General features: G+C 45.7%; 1 protein-coding gene across 2 annotated transcripts; it reads right to left on the bottom strand.

Annotated features, from left to right (window-relative positions):
• Positions 1–9531: 9531 nt before the first annotated feature.
• Positions 9532–19074, bottom strand: LOC137534311 (ankyrin repeat domain-containing protein 11-like). Of its 2 annotated transcripts, none has more exons than XM_068255750.1 (2): positions 18932–19074; positions 9532–15145 (listed from the first exon to the last, which is right to left on the bottom strand). In XM_068255750.1, exon 2 carries the CDS (start codon positions 15029–15031, stop codon positions 14027–14029), a length of 1005 nt encoding a protein of 334 aa, XP_068111851.1. In that variant the 5' UTR covers positions 15032–15145; positions 18932–19074; the 3' UTR covers positions 9532–14026. The 2 variants fall into 2 exon arrangements, with proteins under 2 accessions (XP_068111851.1, XP_068111852.1); XM_068255751.1 differs by having other exon boundaries at positions 18937–19074.
• Positions 19075–21595: the final 2521 nt, after the last annotated feature.

The raw sequence follows: 21595 nt of genomic DNA, 5'->3' as shown, positions 1-21595 counted from the left end.
AATACCAATCACTGCAGTGCATACCTGTAACCTGTTCAGTGCACCTACCTGAGCGCAAGCAGTGTAATACCAATCCCTGCATACCTGTTCACCGCACCTGTGTGACCACACACTGTTTAGTATACCAGTCCGTGCATACCTGTTAACTGCACCTGTGTGACAGCTGCACATTGCATTGTAATACCAGTCACTGCTACCTTTCACTGCACCTGTGCGACTGCACATTGTATTAGTCCAGTCAGTGCATACCTTTCACTTCATTCCCCCCCCCCCCTGATATGGACAAAACAACAGGCAGAGGCAGACCCAGGGGCAGGCCACCCGGCAGGTCTGTTTGAGGTCGTGCTGACGTGATTTTGTGCGGCCCTAGACCAAAGTACAGTGCTCAGAAGAAGGCACGTCGCATCAACTCTCAAGACTGTCAGGACGTGGTTGACTATTTTTTTTTTTTTTTCAAAAATCAGTTTTTATTGAAACATAGAAAAAGACAACAACAAAGCCAAGCATCAAATGGAAAATTTGATACATAAGGACAAGGCCAATAGTAGTAAACATGGATACAGAACAGGCAAAAGACCTTAACTGGAGCTGAGCTGATAACGATTGTGAAAGGGATTAGGGAAGGGAGAGTGGGAAGGGGTAGGATGGTAGGGGTGGGTACTGGGGGAGAGGAGGGGATAGATGGGTAAAGGGCAAGGAGGGGAAGATAACAGAATACGAAAAACCAAAGACAAAAGTGCCTCAAACGTACAAAAACTGCAACCCTTATGTAGTATGTACTGGAAAGGGTATAATCAAAATTCACACTTATACCTTTTTGCAGTGGATTAATAATGTATTATTGGTATGGATTTGAATTAAAGTGGATATGTAGGTAGGTGCAATACTAGTTCCATATAAGTAATTGCTCAAGGGCCTAGGAACACACTTAAAGCATCAGAATCACAGAAGGCAACCCACAACGCCCATTTCTTAGTAAAGGTAGCACATTTATTCTGGGCCGTTAGTAATAATTCGTCAATTCTTTTAATATGGTGAATTTGAGAGATTAAGTCAGGGAGAGAAGGTGCTACAATCTGGTTCCTGGCAATTAGGCCTCTTGCTGCAATTAGAATTAACCTGAAAATTGATTTTTTTTTTTGGCTGCTGATAGCGAGCCGGGGAGAATAGAGTAGGCCAATATCTGGCAGGCAAGGAAGAGGCTTGCCATATAGTAAGTTTTGTAAATCAAATACTTTGGCCCAGAAGAAAGGAAGTTTACTGCAATTCCACCATATATGCAAGTAGTCACCTACTGCAGACTCACATCTCCAGCAGACCCCCTGAACAGTTAGGATTAAATTTGGAGAGGCGAGCAGGGTCTCTGTACCATCTGGTAAGAATTTTAAAGTTCCTTTCCTGAGCTAAGACCGAGGGGGACATCTTATGTGCTAAAATGAAAGCTTTATCCCAGTCCTCTGGGTCTAATTCCTTCCCAAGGTCCCTCTGCCAAATGTCCTGCAAGTTGTTTAAGTTGCTTTCTCCGGATCTCTCATTTATGATTTTATATATCTGGGATAATTGATGAGAGGGTTTATCTAAGGACACGCAGAGCATCTCAAAAAATGTCAGGTCTCTGTGTATTTGATTTTTAGGAGAGAGGGAGTTTTAAAATTCCCATAATTAAAGGGTGAGAAACCATCCCGGTTGCCGGACAGAGTCATCCTTCCGCCATTCGCTTCCCGGTAAAAGGGAGGATCTAGAGATAAAGTGTCTAATCTGAGGCCAGGTCTGTCTGTCCCTACCCAGGAAGGATGTTTGATGTAAGCCTGGGCCAAACTCTACATTGTAAAGGAGTGGTGTGAGAGGGCTTAGGATGGAAGATATCTTGTATTTGGCTATTAGGGAGTTCCATCTCTGAGATATCACCCCAGTCCAAAATTGGAGTTCAGACAGTGATGGGTACTTCGATTTGGGTGTCCATAGAATGGCCCTCTGATCAATAGGATCATAATGAGCTTCCAGAGAAACCCATTGTTTCTGGGTGCAGCCATGGAAAAAGTCCATAACCAGAGATAACTGAGAGGCTACGGTTCAGAACAATAACGATGTGGGGAGTGAAAGAAGAACAGGTTGGAGAGATCTCACCCATCAATGGAGTTCTGTGAGGCAGCTGTGTTGCTGCGTCTGTTTCCTCGGCCTGACGTTTGCCAGCGTGCTCTTTGTGGAATGGCACCTTTGATAGCATGAAGATCTTCTGGCCAGTCGGGAAGATTCGTCGTAGGAGGATCCAAGATGTCGCAGAATTTAGGTAGGTCTGCAGGGGAGGATAGAAAAGCTGATTTCCTGCAATGTTTGACTTGTAGCTGGAACGGGTATCCCCACCGGTAATAATCCGAACATTTGTATAGGTAAGGGATTTGTCTCTCATGAAGGGTAGTGAGAACCGGTTTCAGCGCTCTCCGCATCTGGAGGGTAAGGCTGGAGAGGTCTGCCAGGATGGAAATCGTGGCGCCATCGAAATCCACATGTCCCTTGTCCCTGGCAGCGGTCATAATGGCGTCCTTCACCTTGTAGTAGTGAATGCGGCAGACTACGTCACGTGGTCTATCTGGATTAGTGCTTACTGGGCCCAAAGTACGGTGGGCTCGGTCAATCTCGATAGGTGAGTCGTGTTGAAGATCCAGGAACTTGTTGAAAATAGCCATTATTGTGGGAACTAAGTCCTGGGTTTTAGTAGCTTGAGGGTTACCTCGGACCCGAAGATTGTTGCGGCGTTGTCGATTTTCCTGGTCGTCTATTTTCAGAAAGAGGTTTTGTATCTGTAAGGAATGCTTATCCAGCGTAACTTGCTGCGTATGTTGAGTTTTTTTAATATTTTCCAGGGTTTTTTTCCGTCTCCTCCACCCTGTGTCCGACATGTCTAATCTCTTGTTTCACCTCCTCCAGTTCTTTACGGTAGGTCGCCTCAATCCTGCTGACATACCGCTCTTGGTCGTCTTTAGTGGGTAATGATCTGATGTAGTCGTGGAGGTCCATTTCCACAAACATCGCGGCATCATCCAACCTGGATGGAGAGTAGGGCCCGCTGGACTGTTTGGTTAATGAGTAGGAGAAACGTTCAGGAGAGATCTGCTGGGAGAAGCCGCAGCCTGTTCTTGTGAGGTTTGCATGGGCGCCATATTGGAAATATCCGAGGTGCTTGCGGATCTCGTCAAGGGTCATAGAAATTGTTGTATACAACCTTTATGTGGGGTCTCCTGAGTTCTGGAGGACTTGTCCTTCTTTCTGGCCCCCATGTGAGTCCGAAAGAGCTGCTACTTATAGCTAATATTGAGCTCGGGAGACACGGTCAGCGGGAGCTCTTAGCAGAGACGTCTATCGCGCACCATGAGCAAGCCACGCCCCCTTGGTTGACTATTTAACACAGAACATCTCATCTTCTGCAGCCACCAGCGCTACTCCAAGTGCCACATCCGCTACATTTGACACTTCGCACGAGTTATTTGTTCGGGAAATCACTGATTCACAGCCATGAATGTTACAAGATGAAGGCGCTAAGCAAGTTACACTACCTCATATGTCTGAGTTAGGCAACACTATGGATATAAGGTGTGAGGAGGAAGATGATGAAGTACCTGCTGTTGGTGCAGTTTTGGAGGTGTTTGATACAAGCGAAGCTGGGGAGGATGATTATGATGATACGGATGCCGCGTGGGTTCCCAATAGAGGAGATGAACAGGGGGACAGTTCAGAGGGGGAGTCAGAGAGGACTAGGAGGAGACGAGTTCCGAAAGAAGCAGGGGGAGCTCATCATCAGAAACAGCTGGTGGCAGTGTCCGGCGCCATGTATCACCACCTCTGAACAGCCAGCCAACATCCCCTTCAACATCAGCTGCTGACGCCACTATAGTGCCCACACCCCAGGGTGGCTCAGCGGTGTGGAAATTTTTTAGTGTGTATGCCAAAGCTCAGAGCAATGCCATCTGTACTCTGCCACCAAAAATTGAGCCGTGGAAAGGCCAACACCCACGTAGGGACAACTGCCTTACGAAGGCACAAGCAGAAAAGGCACAAACTGCAATGGGAAGACCACCTGAGCAAAAGCAGCACACAAAAGCAAAGCCACCCTCCGTCTCCTCTTCCTCCTTCAGGTGCATCTTCTTCAGCCGCTTTCTCCCTTGCACCTTCACAATCACAGCCAACCTCCTCCACTCAGCTTCTCACCTTGAGCGGCTCCTGCTCCTCTGCCCACAGCAGCAGCCAGGTGTCCGTGAGGGAAATCTTTGAGCAGAAGAAGCCAATGTCTACCAGTCACCCCCTTGCCTGGCATCTGACAGGAACTGTTAGCTCGCCAGCTGTTACCATACCAGCTGGTGGACTCTGAGGCCTTCTGAAAATTTGTGGCCATTGGGACACCGCAGTGGAATATACCAGGCCGCAATTATTTTTTTGCAAATGGCGATACCCAAACTGTACCGTCAAGTAGAAAGGCAAGTGGTGTCATCTCTGGCACACAGCGTTGGGTCAAGAGTCCATCTGATCACGAATGCCTGGTCTGCCAAGCACGGTGAGGGCAGGTACATTACTTACACATCCCATTGGGTCAACCTGATGACCGATGGCAAGCAGGAAGTACGTAGCTGTGCAGCGGACCTACTTGTGGCACCTCCACGGCTTGCAGGCAGGCCTGCCCGAAGACTAAGTCTGTCCCCACACACAGCATCTCTGCCTGCAAGCAGTGTGACTGGCTGCCTGCCCCAAGACTAAGTCAGTCCCCACACAGCATCTCTGCCTGCAGGCCGCTTGACTGCCACCACCCACAGGGTCCACCAGGACTCCAGACGGATTCCTGAATTTTTAAGGCCACTTCTAGCAGTAGCCGCTATAATAATTTTTCTGGTGCGTGTACATGCAAGCCTAATTTTTCTGGCTGCACTGCAGCTGCAACAACAAAAGGCATGTACATGTGTCAATTTCCCTTCATGATCGTTACCTTGCCGTGGTGAAGGGGCTTGCGTATCACAATGAAGCAATGACCGCCAGCTATATGAGTGGGTTGGGGGGCACACCTGACCCAAGAAGATAGATAATAAGGTTGTTGCTTCATTGTGGACAGACCAAATTCGATCAGCTGGACCCTCAGTCAATGTTGATTTGTCATTCAGCTACCTCAGCCCGACCATATGGGCTTGAAAACCGCCATCGCCTGCACTCTGGCCATGGTGCGCACCAGTCCAGCACAGCCGTCACTACACAAACAGCTGTTTGCCGTGCGTTACACAGTGAGTTTAGTCTCAGTGTGAAGCAGTACACTAATTACACTACCTGATTGATGTATACACATGCAATATATTTTAAAGCACTTTAGGCCTCCAATTTAGCAGTAAAATGTGATGTCTGCCCTTAAAACGCTGCTGTCGGTCAAATCCTCATTTTTCCCGGGAAATTTTGGTGTGTATCCCACTCCGCCATGCTCCCCTCCAGGTGTTAGACCCCTTGAAACATCTTTTCCATCACTTTTGTGGACAGCATAAATGTTTCTAGTTTTCTAAGTTCGCCTCCCCATTGAAGTCTATTGCGGTTCGCGGAAGTTCGCATGTTTGTGAACTTTTGTCAAAGCTTGTGTTTGCGATTCGTGAACCAGAAATGCCATCTCTAATTGACTTTCCTTGCTTCCGATGCCGCGTGCAGTATGCGATAATGCACTTCAGTTTCTGCGTCAGAGCACTTCTGGCGCATAGCATCGCAGGAAGTGTAACATGTTCCAGTGAACTTAATGGCCATTGCGATGAGGTGTGTTAGGTGGAAGTAACACGACAAGTGTAAAAGGGGCCTAAATGAACCGGCCAAAATAGCACAAACCTCCAGCCTGAATTACTTGGCGAGGCTCCAGTGATGGCTGTCAGTCTCCTCGTACCTCCTCCTGGGCTCTGATCGGCTTTTCCGACTTCCCCAGGGCAGTGTCAGTTGACCCTCATCAGCTCATAAAACACTCCAGCTTCCGTACACAGATGCCGGAAGCTGCTAGGAGCTTCAGGAAGTCTGACAGCCATCCCAGGAGCCTCTGTAAATAATTTGAACGGTCGTTAAAAATAAAATTGGTACTTACCTAAGGCTTCCTCCAGCCTACCGTAGGCTGCAAGGTCCCCCGGTGTCATCCTGGCTCCGTTACGGGTGACTTTTGGGCTGAAAGTCGTCCGTATACTTCCTACATGGCCATGCTCCGCAGCATCATGCCAGCTGCTATGTATCATCACATTGTGATGACGCGGAGCATCCAGGAAGAATATAGACAACTTTCAGCCTGAAACTTGCCCATAATGGAGCCACCAGTGGGATAGGGAGAGAAGCCAGGGGACCTCGCGACCTATGGTGGGCTGGAGGAAGCCCTGGGTAAGTACCAATTTCATTTATAACGACTGCTGAGGGTCCCTTTAAGCCTGCCAGCCCCCCAAAAGAGGTCCCTGTTATCCTACAGGCATACCGGTTAGTTGAGACTTCTGGTTGCCTGAATCCTGGATAATGGAGACTTTGCTGTATTAGTATTTTCTGATTAGGTCATTCATTTTACACAGTAAGTATTAATTGTCCAATTTTTTTTTTAATATCTGCTCGAGTCATGAAGGTGCCCAGAGAAGCAGGCCGTTTTGGCGCACAGCGCCGAACCTAAGCACCACATAGCAGAAATGTAATACAACGCGCGGAGCCTAAGGGTAATTCCGAGCTGCGACAGTTGCCGGATCCCGAAATACACCTCCCTCTGAGTTGCGACAACCCGGAGGGGTAATAGTAATAGACCCGTCATTCACCTCAACCTGCACCCAACTCACCGGCGACAGAAGCATATGTATGCCAGAGAAAGATAAAATTTCACTGAACTAAAGCCTTGTACACATGCTAGATAAAAGTCGTTTATAACTTACAATGAATTACATATTTTGCTATTTCGGAAAACATTTGTTCTAAAAAATGTAGCTAAACAAGTAACTGATATTGGGCATTCTGCCTGATCTAACTGGCGGATTAACTCAGACTATTGGGCAGATATCTTGCATTCGACCGGTGTGTACAAGTTGTTCAAACGACATTGTTCCAGAGCATGCGCGCGTCATTTGGAATCCCACTTTCCCTTTGCCTGTGCAGTTTTTGAACAACAAAATCGTTGATAAGTGTGTGTGTGTGTGGCCAGTGTCATTTAAGCTACTTGTCATTTCTCTTTGCTGGGAAATGTCATTTGAGTGACATCGCTTGTTTGTGTGTGCTTTTATCTAGTGTGTCTACAGACCCTACCTTCTTAGCTGCACGGTTCCAGATGTTAGCTTCTGGCTAGGTTCACATATATAACATAGCGTGGAAATCTGGCTTTTCCGCAGGTGCGTTTGCATTAGTGTAATGCGGTTTTACCGCCTTTTTGGTGCGTTTTGTATGTTTTTTTTTCTTTACAAAATCTTTACTTAAAAATGCATAAAAAAAAACACATTAAAACCGCAATGCATATGCGTTACTAGCCTGCATATTGTGCAACACTACCAGCATCTGCAGAACGCTTACTGTAAATCCCAAGGTCTTTCTGAGTCCCATAGACTAACATTGCTGCATAAAACGCAGCATTTCCCGCTCTGCTCCATGTGTGCACCCGGCCTCTAAAAGCGGCACAATGCTTTCTTTGAAAACATTCATACTGCTAAGTAGGATCAGAGAGATGTGTCAAAGCCGGCACTCCAAGAATTAGTCTCTAGGTTCCTAAAAGGGGGTGTATGGATCATATGTGAAACAGATCACAAACTACTAAGGTACCTCAGTTTTTGTATGAATCCTGAGTGTTTTTGATTTTCTTAAAGATGCAAAACATGGATCATTTAGAAAGAAAAAACATAAAGCAGGCACTGCAGTTGTTGCTGATTTGTTCAGTATCCAAATATTGTGCAGTGAATTGCAAAGTAGTTGTTGCATACAAACAGTAGGTGCATAGTTAGCAGTCATTCAGATGGTGCATAAATGACATCATAAGTAGTGGCAATTGTGTCCTACCACTGCTGAGGTAGATGGTTGTGGGTGCAGGGCAGCCTAAAGCTGGGCATACACGGCAACTTGTATCCTTATCAATCGAGCCACTGATGGCTCGATTGATAATATCTGACAGGTCCGATGACCTGCCGGATAGATTCCCCACTCGATCCCCGCCAGTGGACAATAGCGGGGAATCGAGCGGCTGATAAGGAGCGCCGGCGGGGACGGGCGGAAATCGATCTGCACGCACGCGGCGGGGGTCGATCCGGCGGCTAATCGGCCGCCGGATCGACCCGTGTATGCCCAGCATTACGGACGTTTCTCATGACAATGCTTCTTCCAAGACTAATCCATTTGTGGTTTTGTTTACATTTTGTTTTTCAATAGTTTTTCACCTCGGGTGTCCTTTAAAGGGAACCTGAGATGGGGGCAAAAAGAAAAAAAAATATACATACCTGGCACTTCCTCCAGCCCCCTCGCGTCCTTCTGTAATTGGCCCCGGAAAGGCCTCCGAGGCCAGGGCCAACTGCGCACATGTGGTGGACTGCGCCTGCACTGACTGGAAGATTTATGTATATATATTTTTATTCCCATCTCAAGTACTCTATAAGCAGCCAGAGCATATCCCCCAGTTTAGGTAGAGAGTTACCCCCATTATGGGTAGCCCCGCCCAATTTAGGCAGCCAGAAGGTGCTCTTCCCCCGTCGTAGGCAGCCAATGAGGTCTCCCCCCCCCCCCCCTGGTGCAGGTAGCCAGAGACTGCTCCCTGCTCCCTCATTATAGGTAGTTTAGCAGTGCATCCCCCTGCCCCTTGTTATGTCACCAGGGCCCCCCTGACCCCCCTCAGTCCCATGTCACTTCAGGTATGTTCAAGTTACATAGTTATTATGGTCGAAAAAAGACATGCGTCCATTGAGTTCAACCAGTACAAAGTACAACACCAGCCTGCTCCCTCACATATCCCTGTTGATCCAGAGGAAGGCGAAAGAACCCTTACAAGGCATGGTCCAATTAGCCCCAAAAGGGAAAAATTCCTTCCCGACTCCAGATGGAAATCAGATAAAATCCCTGGATCAACATCATTAGGCATTACCTAGTAATTGTAACCATGGATGTCTTTCAACGCAAGGAAAGCATCTAAGCCCCCTTTAAATGCAGGTATAGAGTTTGCCATAACGACTTCCTGTGGCAATGCATTCCACATCTTAATCATTAGTCTTCTACTTTATACAAAAAGTGTAGTTTTTTTGTATTAAATTTAGTAGTAAGGAATATTTTTTGTTTTCCTCTGAATCATTTAAAATATATAAATTACCACCTATGAATATTTTACATATGCAGCCAGAAGTTGCCACTTCAAAATCAGCTCTCAAAGCTAGTTTATACATTGTTGTAAAAAGTGGGTCATTAAATCAAATGAATACACTGAATTTTGTCTATTTGCTTCAGTGGTAGAAGGGGTGCCTTGATACTGATGAGCTCCATTACTGAAACCTCATGGGACTTTGCATCGTGTTAAACTTTTATTTAAAAAAAAAAAAAAAAAAAAAAGGTAACACAAATAATTAATTTGTAAACATGTCAACATAAATAAAGTTATATGAAAATTAGTATAGATTTTTTTTTAAGAATCTGATGATGAATATCATAGAATTAGAAGTACTTCAGCTTCCACTGGCTTTTTTCCGCTACGAATAGCTAGTGAACAGGGGAGACCACAATAGTTTTCCCTCTGCACTAGCTCTGTGTTTTTTTGAAGGGAGGGTCTGACTGTGTAGCGACTGGAAAGTCCAATTCAGTTGCACTGAATAGCAATCGCACCAAAACTGCTGCAGTCAGTGCATTGCAATTACACAAGCATCACATCATAAGTGGTGGAAGGGAGCACGGTTGATTTGTTTGAAAAGCAAGTGTCCTTGTCTCTGCATAATGCATTCACTCCACAAATCGAAGTGCATGCAGTGTGAAAAGGCCCATCACTGATCCCTACAACCAACGGCACACTCTTTATAAGCTTTCCAAACTGAACGAGTTACAGACTACTCAGTAAGCTCATGGTGAACCAGAACTTCTTGGAGTAAGTAAGGGGCTACAAAGGGCCAAAGAGCCCTGATCAACCAATCCGAAACTTTCTGTATGCGTGTTGGATTATTGTGGCTTTGTATAATTAACAAGCTGACACGTCATTGCATTCCAGTGGTTCTGGAGGTGTGGTTAGCTTACAGAGAACACAAAGGATGATTTGCATATTCAGCAGTAATGCATCGTGGGAGATCTCAGAACTCACTCCAACCTGAATCATCACAAATACCTTCTGTTTTAAGAAAGCAAACTTTTGTTTTGCAAACTGAACAAGGAAAGGCTGAAATTTATATATGTCTGTGCGTGTACAGGTGTATCTTGGTTTCCAAGAGCAGCTACCCTCCCTGAGGCACTTTCTCTATGTGCTCCACAAGCCTTCACTAAATGGACTATTTTTCTTTCATACTAGGTTAAAGATCACCAAAGATATTACAGCACCACCATCACAGAAAAGCAGATACAGCAATGCAGCTGGGATATCCCGCTGCACCCGCAATACCTATACAGTCACATGATCATGCATACCAAGTCCACTGGGTGTCAGAGCATCACTGGAGAGATGCAAAAAGTGGGTGGTGAGGCTGATCAATCAAGGAGGAACATGGTTGCTATCGAGCTGTATGATGTTGTGTAGTTAGAGAGACGTTGCTTGACGTTTGCCACGAAGACCACAGAAATTGACCTCTTTTGTACATTTCTAATCTAATATTGAACCAGTTGGAAGTCTTAGACTTTTGCCAACAGGGTACGAGGGGGTGCAGCCTTTGTAGGCAATATCTGATCTCTCATCAATGTACCCATAAGGTATCTGATCAGACCATGAAGCTAATCCAAACACACGCATCTGTCCCTTGCATTACAATTTTTTAGGGATAGAAAAGACACAGATTAATAACTTATCAGAAGAACAATTGGCACTGGTGTCATACACTTTGAGAGACCACCGATTCACTTTTGGGCCTGTCGAGTTGTAAGGTCCAATATCGCCTACATTGTTTTCTTCATTGGCTGTTGCCTGTTCTGTGAGTCCTCAGGTGTCCGTTGGCCTTTGTGGCAAAACATTTACCACATGTCAAACAAGAAAATGGCTTATCACCCGTATGAATTCGTTGGTGAACAATGAGGTTTGAGTTGTTGGTAAAACATTTTCCACAAACTGGACAACCAAAAAGTTTTTCCCCGGTGTGAATTCGCTGGTGGATGTGCAGGCTGGACTTGTAGAAAAACAGTTTACCACACTGCGGACATGCCACCTTATTCCCATTGTGGATGGTCTGGTGCCTGACCAGGCCAAAGCTACATCCAGTGGTCCTTAGTCAGGCTCATCCATGCCGCCAGGGAGATTTTTAGCTGCTGTGCGCCACTGACTCCGCTTTTTCTTTGCATACTGTGGGTAGCGATCTGAGCTACCAACAGTTTTCCAACCTGCATCCATCAGTGAAGCCCACATGGAGCTGGCTGGACAGCTGCAGCCTGTAAGGCAGAAGAAAATGCGCGATCACTGGAGAGAGAGACAGAGAGCCTCGGTGAAAAGTACTCCTTTGTTCATCTCACAGCACCAAGGAGGGATTGGGAGGGATGGTGGAAGCACCTATAGCTACCTTACCTATACTGGGGACACTCATACCTGGGTTACCTATACTATGTCACCTATACTATGTCACCTATACTAAGTCATCTATAGCTGGCTAACCTATACTGGTGCTTATACTCACCATTGGCATGCTGATCCCTCGTCATGTACCTTGGTGGATTTGTTTTTTCCTCGGCAATGACATGTTTTTTTTTTTTATTGAATTAAATTTGTAAAAAAAATTGATTACAAAAATCTTCCTCTCTGCTCTCAAATATAAGCAACAGCATAATCACCTTTAAATAAAAACATTTCCTTGTTACAGCTTATAGAACTCCTACTGAGATTCTGCAGAGTGGTTACTTCCTGGTATGCTGGGAGCACAGAAAGAATTAACCCCGTGTTTACATATTAGCTCAGAATTCAGCAGACAGCTGACAGCTCACATTACACTAGCTCATTTCTTGCTGAGAAGGGAGAATAAGACAGGCTGTTCTCTATATTCAATCACAAGATGGACACAGGGTGAATGTCTCTGTGTTTCCTTGTCTCCTGTGCAAGGGTTCAGGTTCGCTTTAAATGAAATGTCCGATAAAAAACCCTCCCCTACTCTAATTATTCCTCCAGACCCATGCAGCCGACATGTCCCACACTGCAGCTCCGCTCTCAGCCGCCGGTACAGAGGCCTACCTCGAGGTCACTCCTTACTGTACCTGCGCGAGAGCCGCTGTCAATCAAACCCACGTTGTCCGGGGTGTACTGCGCAGCTTCATGCACCAGCCCCCTTATCCCCAACTGAACAAAACAGTGAACGTTAAACAGGCTGAAGCCATAAGCCTGTTTAATTACAATGTTAATTAACTCCTTTAAAGTGAACCTAAAATGAAAATAAACTTATGAGATAATGAATTGTATGTGTAGTATGGATGATAAATAGACCATTAGTAGTAGAGAGTCTCATTTTTATCTTCAGTTTTTTTTTACTTTATCTTTAAGATTACTTAAGATATCCACTGCTGTTTACAATCCAGACTTTGCTTTGTTTAGCTGAAAAGGATACAGAACCAACGATCCTATAAACTTTCTTGCAGTAAAACCTCATTAAACCCTTATCTCACCACTTCTTAGCCATTTTGACTTCTTTTCACTGTTCAGGAAACTGGACTGAATTAGACAAGCTGTTGACAAGCCTTTTGCATAGATAACTCAAGTATTTTAACTCTTGCTGTACTGGAAAACAGAGAGGGACTTAGGATAATTTATTTGTAAGGATAGTGTGCATGTGTCTCTCATCATGGGGATTGATTGAGTAAAGAATGTTAATCTTAACGTGTGCAGAGAGAGCATGTTAATATTTTAGGCATTTATTCAATTTAAATAGTAATTTACACAAACTGAGTAATGCGCTATGTACATACACCACTTATATAGTTTGAGTAACAGGCAAAGTAAGTGGTGCATGTATATAGTGTGATATGCAATTTGCACAAATCGCCATGTAAATTGCGTTAAGGAAAGTAATCTTAACGTGTTTTCAGCAAGGCTTGGTGTACAGAGGCGCCAGAGTAGAATAAAAACGTTTAAAAACCGTCTAAAAGAGGGGGATGTTTAGGTGGACTTACCTCCCTCAAAAATATAAAACTCAATTGAGTCACAATATATCAATACAAAAATATTTTATTGAACTCCACTTAGTGCAACGCGTTTCGCAGGTGTGGTCCTGCTTCATCAGGCAAACAGGAGTATAACTCAATGGGTCTAGATGCAGAAGTGAGCGCCTCTGTTTAGACGGTTTTTAAACGTTTTTATTCTACTCTGGCGCCTCTGTACACCAAGCCTTGCTGAAATCTTGAGTCCACCCTCGGTGGAGGGGTGCTACCCCGTTTCCTATCTACAGAGAGCGACATCTTAAAAACCTGAGTGGGGTCAGGTTCTAATACTCCCCACCTGCACTTGAAGTGGTTGCCTATGGGTAACCCATGTTTGTGAGTATATCTAAATATTTTGCTTTTAACCACAACCAACTTAACAATACTACACCATATCGGGCTCTCGATTTCTCTTTGTTCTTCCAAGCATAATCTTAACGTGGGCTATCCGCAAACACTAAATCAACCATCATGTCACTCCAGCTCCACTTTAAATCAGGGCTGTGAGGTCGGGAGTAATTTTGGGCACCTGGAGATGGAGGTTTCATACTTAATGAATTGACGCCTTTGTTAGTGGCACACAATGCTCTTTTAGTATCCAAAAAGACAACAATATACACTTGCAAAAAAAGATCAAATAGCCCCATATGTCCACAGTGCCCACAGCACAATGTTCCAGTAAGTTTGTGGAACACCCGGGAGTCTGTATCAAACCTGCAGTAGACAGCTGTCACGCCTTTTGAAGCTCAGCAATTTCCTCCGCAGTAAAGTCCCATGAACACCACTTGCTCAGCGTTCTTCTTATGGTGGACTCATGAACACAGATGTTATCAAGGGCAAGAGATGCCTGCAGATCCTTTGCTGTCACCCTCGGGTTTGTTGTCATCTGTTTAACGATAGTACGGCGTGCCTTTGCACTGATCTTTGTAGGTCTCCCACTTCTAGGGAGACTGGCCACAGTGCTGAATTTCTTCCACTTGCAGATGATCTTCCTAACTGTAGAAATATGAAGGCTTAACTCTTTAGAAATGCTTTTGTAGCCCTTTCCATTCTTATGAGCTTCAACCACTTTTCTTCTGAGGTCCTCAGAAATCTCTGATCGCCCTACAAACGTTGGCTTGCGACGCCCCTGCGCATTCTTGGTATGGGATGTATCCCCTATGACACAAGACTTAACACCTGTAAGATCTCCAGAAGATTCGTCTTGCTCAGAACACGCGTCATCCTCCCCAGAAGACAATTCCTCTTCTTTAACCTGAACAGTTTTACAGTGGGCAGATGAACTGACGTGACTACCATCTCTTTGTTGCTCCTCACAAGAGTTGTGTTCAGGTACAGAATCATTATTTCTCCCTTGTGTCCATGTCTGTTGTGCCTCTATGGAGGATTGTGAGGTAGATTCTTCTTCAACAAATGAAGATACATAACGATATACGTTCCTGGCAGGGCGTTTCCTCCTCGTGCTCGACTTGTTATGGATGTCATCTTCACATTGACCGTTATCAATGTCTCTTTCCACAAAACAGGTGTCGTCCTCTTTTTCAATTTTTTGACAGACAGCTAAATCATCCTGATCTTCTTCGCATTGCTTCTCCTCATAAGAGTCAGGTTCTGATGTCTCCTTATCCCCCCTTAATTGATTGTGTAGCGCAGTTACAGAGCATAGTGAGGTGGACTGTTCTGGGCCAGATGAAGGCATATTACGTATATTGCCCATGGGCCGTTTTGTCCTCATATTTGACTTATGGTCTTCCACACACTGGGTACAATCACTGTCACTTTTATCTTCATTTATCTTTCATCCAAAGAAAAGGATTGTGAAATACCGATTTACTGGTTACAGATCCATCTGAAATTGAAGAGAAAAAAAAACTTTCAGCATCAAATTTCATTATTTAATCTGAAAATCCAGGGTTAAGGTTAGGCACCACCGGGGGAAGGGGGGTTAAGGTTAGGAAACCACTAGCAGGGAGGTTAAAGTGTACCAGAGATGTGGGGATAGTAAAAATTTATAAATACCTGGGGCTTCCTCCAGCCCCCTCCGACCTGATCGCACCCAGGCCGCCGGCCTCCGTCTTCTGGATCCTCGGTTATGGGTCTCCATAAGCAGAGCTGTGGAGTCGGTACAAAAAAAAAAAAAAAAAAAAAAAAAATCATCCAACTCCTCAGTTTATGAAACCTCCGACTCCACAGCCCTGCCCGTAGGTTATGCCAGTCAACGCATGCTCCCCTACTCACTCCCAGCCGCGGGAGTGTGACAGGCCGCGCAGGTGCAGTAAGCCCCAACTGGCAAAATTTACGGGAGCCGTTGCCGAGGATCCAGAAGAAAGGTGGGATTCATCAAGCAGAACACATAACTCATTTTCTCAGTCCATCCTAAACACTGGTATGGATATTGCTCTCAAGGACCTGAGTTGTTTGACACCTGTAGCTTGTGGTGATGTGCATTTAAGTGGACCTGAACTCATGTACAGGACACAAGGAATACACAGATTAATCCACCCTGTATGTATTTAGAGAGTTTAGCCTGTGTAATACACCCTCAGCTGTGACAAATCACAACTGTAATTTTAACTCTCAGCCATGTCACGGGACGATACCTGACCACGGCCCTTCAAAGTTACAGCAAGAGGGGTAAGGAGAACAGTGCACTTAATTTGCACTCTGTGGAGACGAACCAGCACTCCGGATATCTCTGCAAGGAGGCTAAGCATATGCTAGATTATCAGCAGAGACCTACCTGACCAGCTGCCTGAGCCAGGAACCATCTAGAACGTGTACAGGGCTTAATAAGAAATTACTTCCATTGCATGCAAGTGCTGGACAGAGCCGGAAGGGGATTAACTAAAGAGGTTTGCCCCAGACTACAGAACTTTTGTATATACCCTTGAGAAAAATGGAATGACCCACATGTACTAATCCTTTGCCAAACATTTGGAGTGAAATCTCTGCTCACAATCACGATTTTGTCTCTGCAGCCACTGATGTGAATGCTCCCAAAATGCTGTAAGGAACCCTGCAAGTGGAACCACCACCACAGGATCCCGTTGCAGCGCTTTGCGGATTGCCGGCAAGTGCTGCAAAAGCACTGCCAGTGGGTCCCAGGGCTTAGGGACTCAGTATTTTATTCTACTCGCTAATTCTCACTACGGTGATTAGCAGACAATTCCCGCTAATCGTTGAAGCTCTAGCGCTTTTTAAAACGCTAGTGCTATTCTAACCCTATGGCAGTGATCTCACTGCCATGATTGGCGCCGATCGCGGGCGATTAGCGCCAATCGCAAAATGCGTTACCTGCAGCATTTTGCTGCGATCACAGTACAGTGCTTAATAAAGCGATCAATCTGAACCGTGAAAGTGTACAGTGATTTTACTGCGCTAATCACTGGTTTGCGCTTTTAAGTGTGAATAGGCCCTCACTCGTTAAAGCTTAGTGATGTATTAGCAGGTTATCATAAATACTATCCACAGTTTAAAAGTATACCCAAGGCAAACTGCAGTTTGGAAATGGAGGCTACAGAAATGGGGGGGGGGGGGGGGGAGAATGTGTGCAGAAGCTTACCGGTTTTCCCCAAAAATTGCTCTGGTAGCGGCCGTGACTTTAAAGGGGAACTTCAGCCTAAACAAACATACTGTCATTAAGTTACATTAGTTATGTTAATTAAAATAGATAGGTAATATAGTCTTTTACCCACCCTGTTTTAAAAGAACAGGCAAATGTTTGTGATTCATGGGGGCTGCCATCTTTTTGGTTGAAAGGAGGTGACAGGGAGAGTGAGACACAGTTCCAACTGTCCTGTGTCCTGATAACCCCTCCCAGCTGCATGTGCTAGGCTTCAAATGTCAAATTCAAAATGTAAAAAAAAGAAATTGCACCAAAACAGTAGAACATCAGAAATCCCATCATGCTTTGCACAGCATAAGGGGAAAACTGCCCGGGCAGTTTTCTTCTGTGCAGCTAAAAATGAGGCTTGTATAAGAGAAACAACGTTCTGTAGCTGTGAAACTGTTAAAGAAACACCAGGCCTTTTCAGTGCTGCTGAGTCGATTTTTAGTCTGGAGGGTCACTTTAAGTCACTGACTTTTGACTCGGAGGTACTCGCCTGCCCATGCGCAGTATATCCAAGCTACCCACCTTGTGACTGCGCTTGCCTTTCTTCTGTGTTCCTGGCGAACGCTATCCAATCTAAAAAACACGTACGTAACACACAGGAGAAAGGCGGGCATGGCCACACGGAGGATGGATCGGATATACTGCGCAGGTGAGTATTATTATTATTTAGTATTTATAAAGCGCTGACATCCTCTGCAGCGCTAAGCAGAGTATATTGTCTTGTCACTTAACTGTCCCTCAGGGGAGCTCACAATCTAATCCGTACCAGAATCATATGTATGTATCTTGTATTCTAAGTGTAGTAGTCCGGGGGGGGGGGGGGTATTTGGAGCCAATTAACTTTTCTGAATGTTTTGGGTATCCTTTAGGACTCTTTTTCCACAAGCATCTTCACAGGTTCAACTCATCTTACCACCTTTTAGCTGCTCCCGTCCAGACGCCTGCTAGTGCTTTACGTGGACGGTGGACAGACAGCTCCCCTATAGAGTTGCATCTGAGCACAGCTGTTGCAGACGTGCTCAGACATGTCAATGTTTTTCACTGCATGTTAACGCCACGTGTTAGTGCTTGATGTTACAATTACTGCATTTTAACTGTACCCAAATGGCAGTCGTGGTTAGCAGACAGGATGCTGCTGAACTGCTCAACAAACGAGCAGTTCAGATGTCCGTGGAAAAGAGGCCTTAAAGTGTACCTGAGATGAAGGGAAAAAAACGTTTTATACATAGCTGGGGCTTCCTTCAGCCCCCTTCGTGCTGATGAATTCCTCATCGTATTCCTCAGCCGCCTCTACAATCCAGCCCGATAAATCGGCAAGTCAGGGCCAGTCAGCGCAGGCGCAGTTAGGCCAAGCACACTCCCTCGTCTGGGAGCAGAACTCTCCTGGTGTCGGGAGCGTGATGGGGGAGCTCACACGCATGCGCAGGAAGCCGTAGACTCCCGTGGTTACCAGCCAGATTGCAGAGGAAGCCCCAACATAAAACTTTTTTTATTCGATCGTCTAAGGTTTCCTTTAAAAAACAGGAGGTTAGTGCCCCATATTCTGGCTGTATTCAAGATGTCCTGAGTGCACAAGTCACATATAATAAAGGCAGACTCTGGATAGCCTCTTCAGTGAAACCTGCAGAACAAGCATCCTAAACCTTATCTACTATAACTAAAAAGAAAGTGGGGGTAATTAGAGTTCCAACCTGATGCCTCATTTTTGGCATACATTACTAATCTGACATAATAATATCCAGTTTCATATTAAATGATGAGATCATTTAGTACAAGACACCTACAGAAACTACAGCCCAGTACAGTCAACACACAGAACAAACTCCCAGCTTTCTTCTATACCCTGTAACACTGTGACCTCACCAGGCACGAATCTATTGCCTAATGCTGACACCTGTGTGTTTTGTGGCTGGCTGGCAGCGTTGGTGTAGCTCAGCTAGCTAGTAGAGGAAGGTCATGTGATCAGGGAAGCAGAGAAGTAACCTGCACAGCATGCTGTGCATTATGCTATTGTCCCATTACCTTACATTAGGTTCCTGGCATCTTGCAGAACAGTACTTTTCTCCTCCATGCTATTTCTTCGTCCTCTTCCCTGGGCATGTCACTTCCTTTAAACGAAGGGTGAACTTCCAGGTTACGGCCATCTTGGATGTGGGCAAACAGACTTCCGAGCATGCTCAGAACCACATCTACCATTTTGGGTTAGGGAAGGCAGACATCAATGCTGGTCATTTGCTGCAATTAGCGGTATCACCTGTAGGTGGCCTATATGAGCCTTGCTCGTCGTTATTACCTGGAGCATATTCCTATCACTCGGCCAACCTTCATTTTTTCGTGCTGGGACTGCTTTGCTCATAGCTCCCAACTGTCCCTCTTTCAGAGAGACAGTCCCTCTTTGGGAGTCCTGTCCCTCTTTCCTCCTCATTTGTTGCTTTTTCAGGACTTTGTCCCTCTTTCTATGTAAATATATTTATTTCTCTACTAAAAAATGTGTTTGACTCTAAACTTTATTTCCATCCTTAAATTGATATATAATGCTAATTTTAAAATGTTAACCACTTGCCGACCAGTGGATTTCTGAATGATCTGTGCTGCGTAGGCTCTACAGCCCGCAGCACAGATCAGGTTTTAGCCAGGGCGATCAGACTTACCACCTTTTTTCCCCACTAGGGGGATGTCCTGCTGGGGGGTCTGATCGCCGCCGGCTCTCTGCGCTTTACGGGGGGGGGGGGCTCTTCAAAGCCCCCCTCCACAGCGTTTTCGGCGCTCCGTCCCCCTCCCTCCCTCTCTGAGCTGCGCAGGACGGATTTACGTCCTGCGCATTGTAGGATAGGCTTCAGCCTATCAAATGACGGCGATCCCCGGCCAATCAGAGGCCGGGGATCGCCGATCTGCCTTACGGCGCTGCTGCGCAGCAGCGCCGTATGATGTAAACAGCGGGGATTCCTTCCCCGCGTGTTTACATTTCGCCGGCGAGCCGCGATCGGCGGCTCTCCGGCTGTTCACGGAGACAGCCTCCGTGAACGGACATGGAAAGGCCGCTCGAACGAGCGGCCGTTTCCATGGAAACCCGCAGACGACCAGTTTACGCCAATCGGCGTTAGCTGGTCGTCAAGAGGTTAATATGAAGGAAAATGAACCAGGATAGAAAAGACCAGTGTGGTTTGAATTATAAAACAACATTTTTCATATAAAATCTTTATGGTATGCGTGACTAGGGTTGTGATGGGGGCGTGGTCAGGGTGTGTGGCAGGGGCGTGGCTTAAGTGTCCCTCTTTCTCATCTCAAAAAGTTGGGAGGTATGGCTTTGCTAGCTATGCATAAAGTGAAAATAAACTGATGAGATAAATAATTGTATCTATCCTGCCACTTCTAAAAATATCTTTTAAATATACAGTTTTATGTTATGTTAAAAAAGTAGAATTTTCTCAGCTCAATGAAAAAGTGTGTCGCGTACTTCTTATCTGCTAAAATATATGAACTATTAATCTTTTCATTTATCCCCTACTCTCAGAAGCTCAGTTCTCTGCCAGGAAAGCTGTAATTCCTTATAAGTGAAGTAGGCTATAGTAGTCCATACATGTCAAACTCCAGCCTGCGGGCCAAATCTGACCCTCAGAGCCATTAAATTTGTCCCTCAAGTGGTTTTGCATTATGTTTGGCCCCAGGGGCGTCTCTAGCCATTTTGTCACTCCAGGCGAGAAATCCTGTGGCGCCCCCCCCCCCCCCCCCCGTGATTGCCCCCAGCCCCATACCCCCCACCCCTTGTGGTGATCACCACTGCTGGGGTGAACCCCACCCCCAAGACCCCCGAAATTCATAATGCAGCAGCGTTTCACCAGAAAATACACTTATTGCGGCATACACACACACACACACTACACACACACTATAAACACACACACTACACACACACTATACACACACACACACATACACACACTATACACACACACACACACAGAGCACACATACACTATACACACACGCACACACACTATGCTGCTACCAGGGGAGGACTGGGACCTTCTGGCCTGGGGGAAACACAGACTAGAGGCCCGTTATCATGGCAGCCTCAGCCCAAATTTTGTCACACACTCACCCCCTATCGTATATGCCAGTAATCACGTGGAGCGCCAATGCGGAAATACAGCAAGGACACTCTGTGAACAGTGTGACAGGTAAAGTACAGGCATCAGGGGGGCACAAAACATTTTGTGGGACCACGGCCGGGGTTTCCGTCTTGTCTATAATTCGTGGTTATCGCACTCCATGATTATCGTACCTGACAACCACATTGGCCCAAGATTTCCCAACATCTCAGATTGATACATTCAACCAATTTCCACCCAAAATGTTTTATCCGATTTGCGAATATCAAAACGGTTGGTCGATCGGCTGTCAAGTCAACAGAAGTATGGCCACTGTAATTCCCTCAAGGCCAATGGCCCCCCCCGCCCACATACACCTACCTATGTCCTCCCCTTCACCACCATCTCTACTAATCTCCCGGTTTTCACTACCTTATGGTGTGTCTGATCTCTTATGCAGAGAAATAATGAGGAGAGAAAAGCTGAAAGAGATGGAAGAAGATATTTGCCTCACCAGGATTGCACTTTTATTTAGCTTTCCTGTATGACAAGAAGACACAGACACCCAGCACTAGGGAAAGAGGGAAACAAAGGT

This window comes from Hyperolius riggenbachi, chromosome 10 (assembly GCF_040937935.1).
Source record: "Hyperolius riggenbachi isolate aHypRig1 chromosome 10, aHypRig1.pri, whole genome shotgun sequence".
Lineage (NCBI taxonomy): Eukaryota > Metazoa > Chordata > Amphibia > Anura > Hyperoliidae > Hyperolius > Hyperolius riggenbachi.
This window is presented reverse-complemented; position numbering and strand designations above follow the sequence as displayed.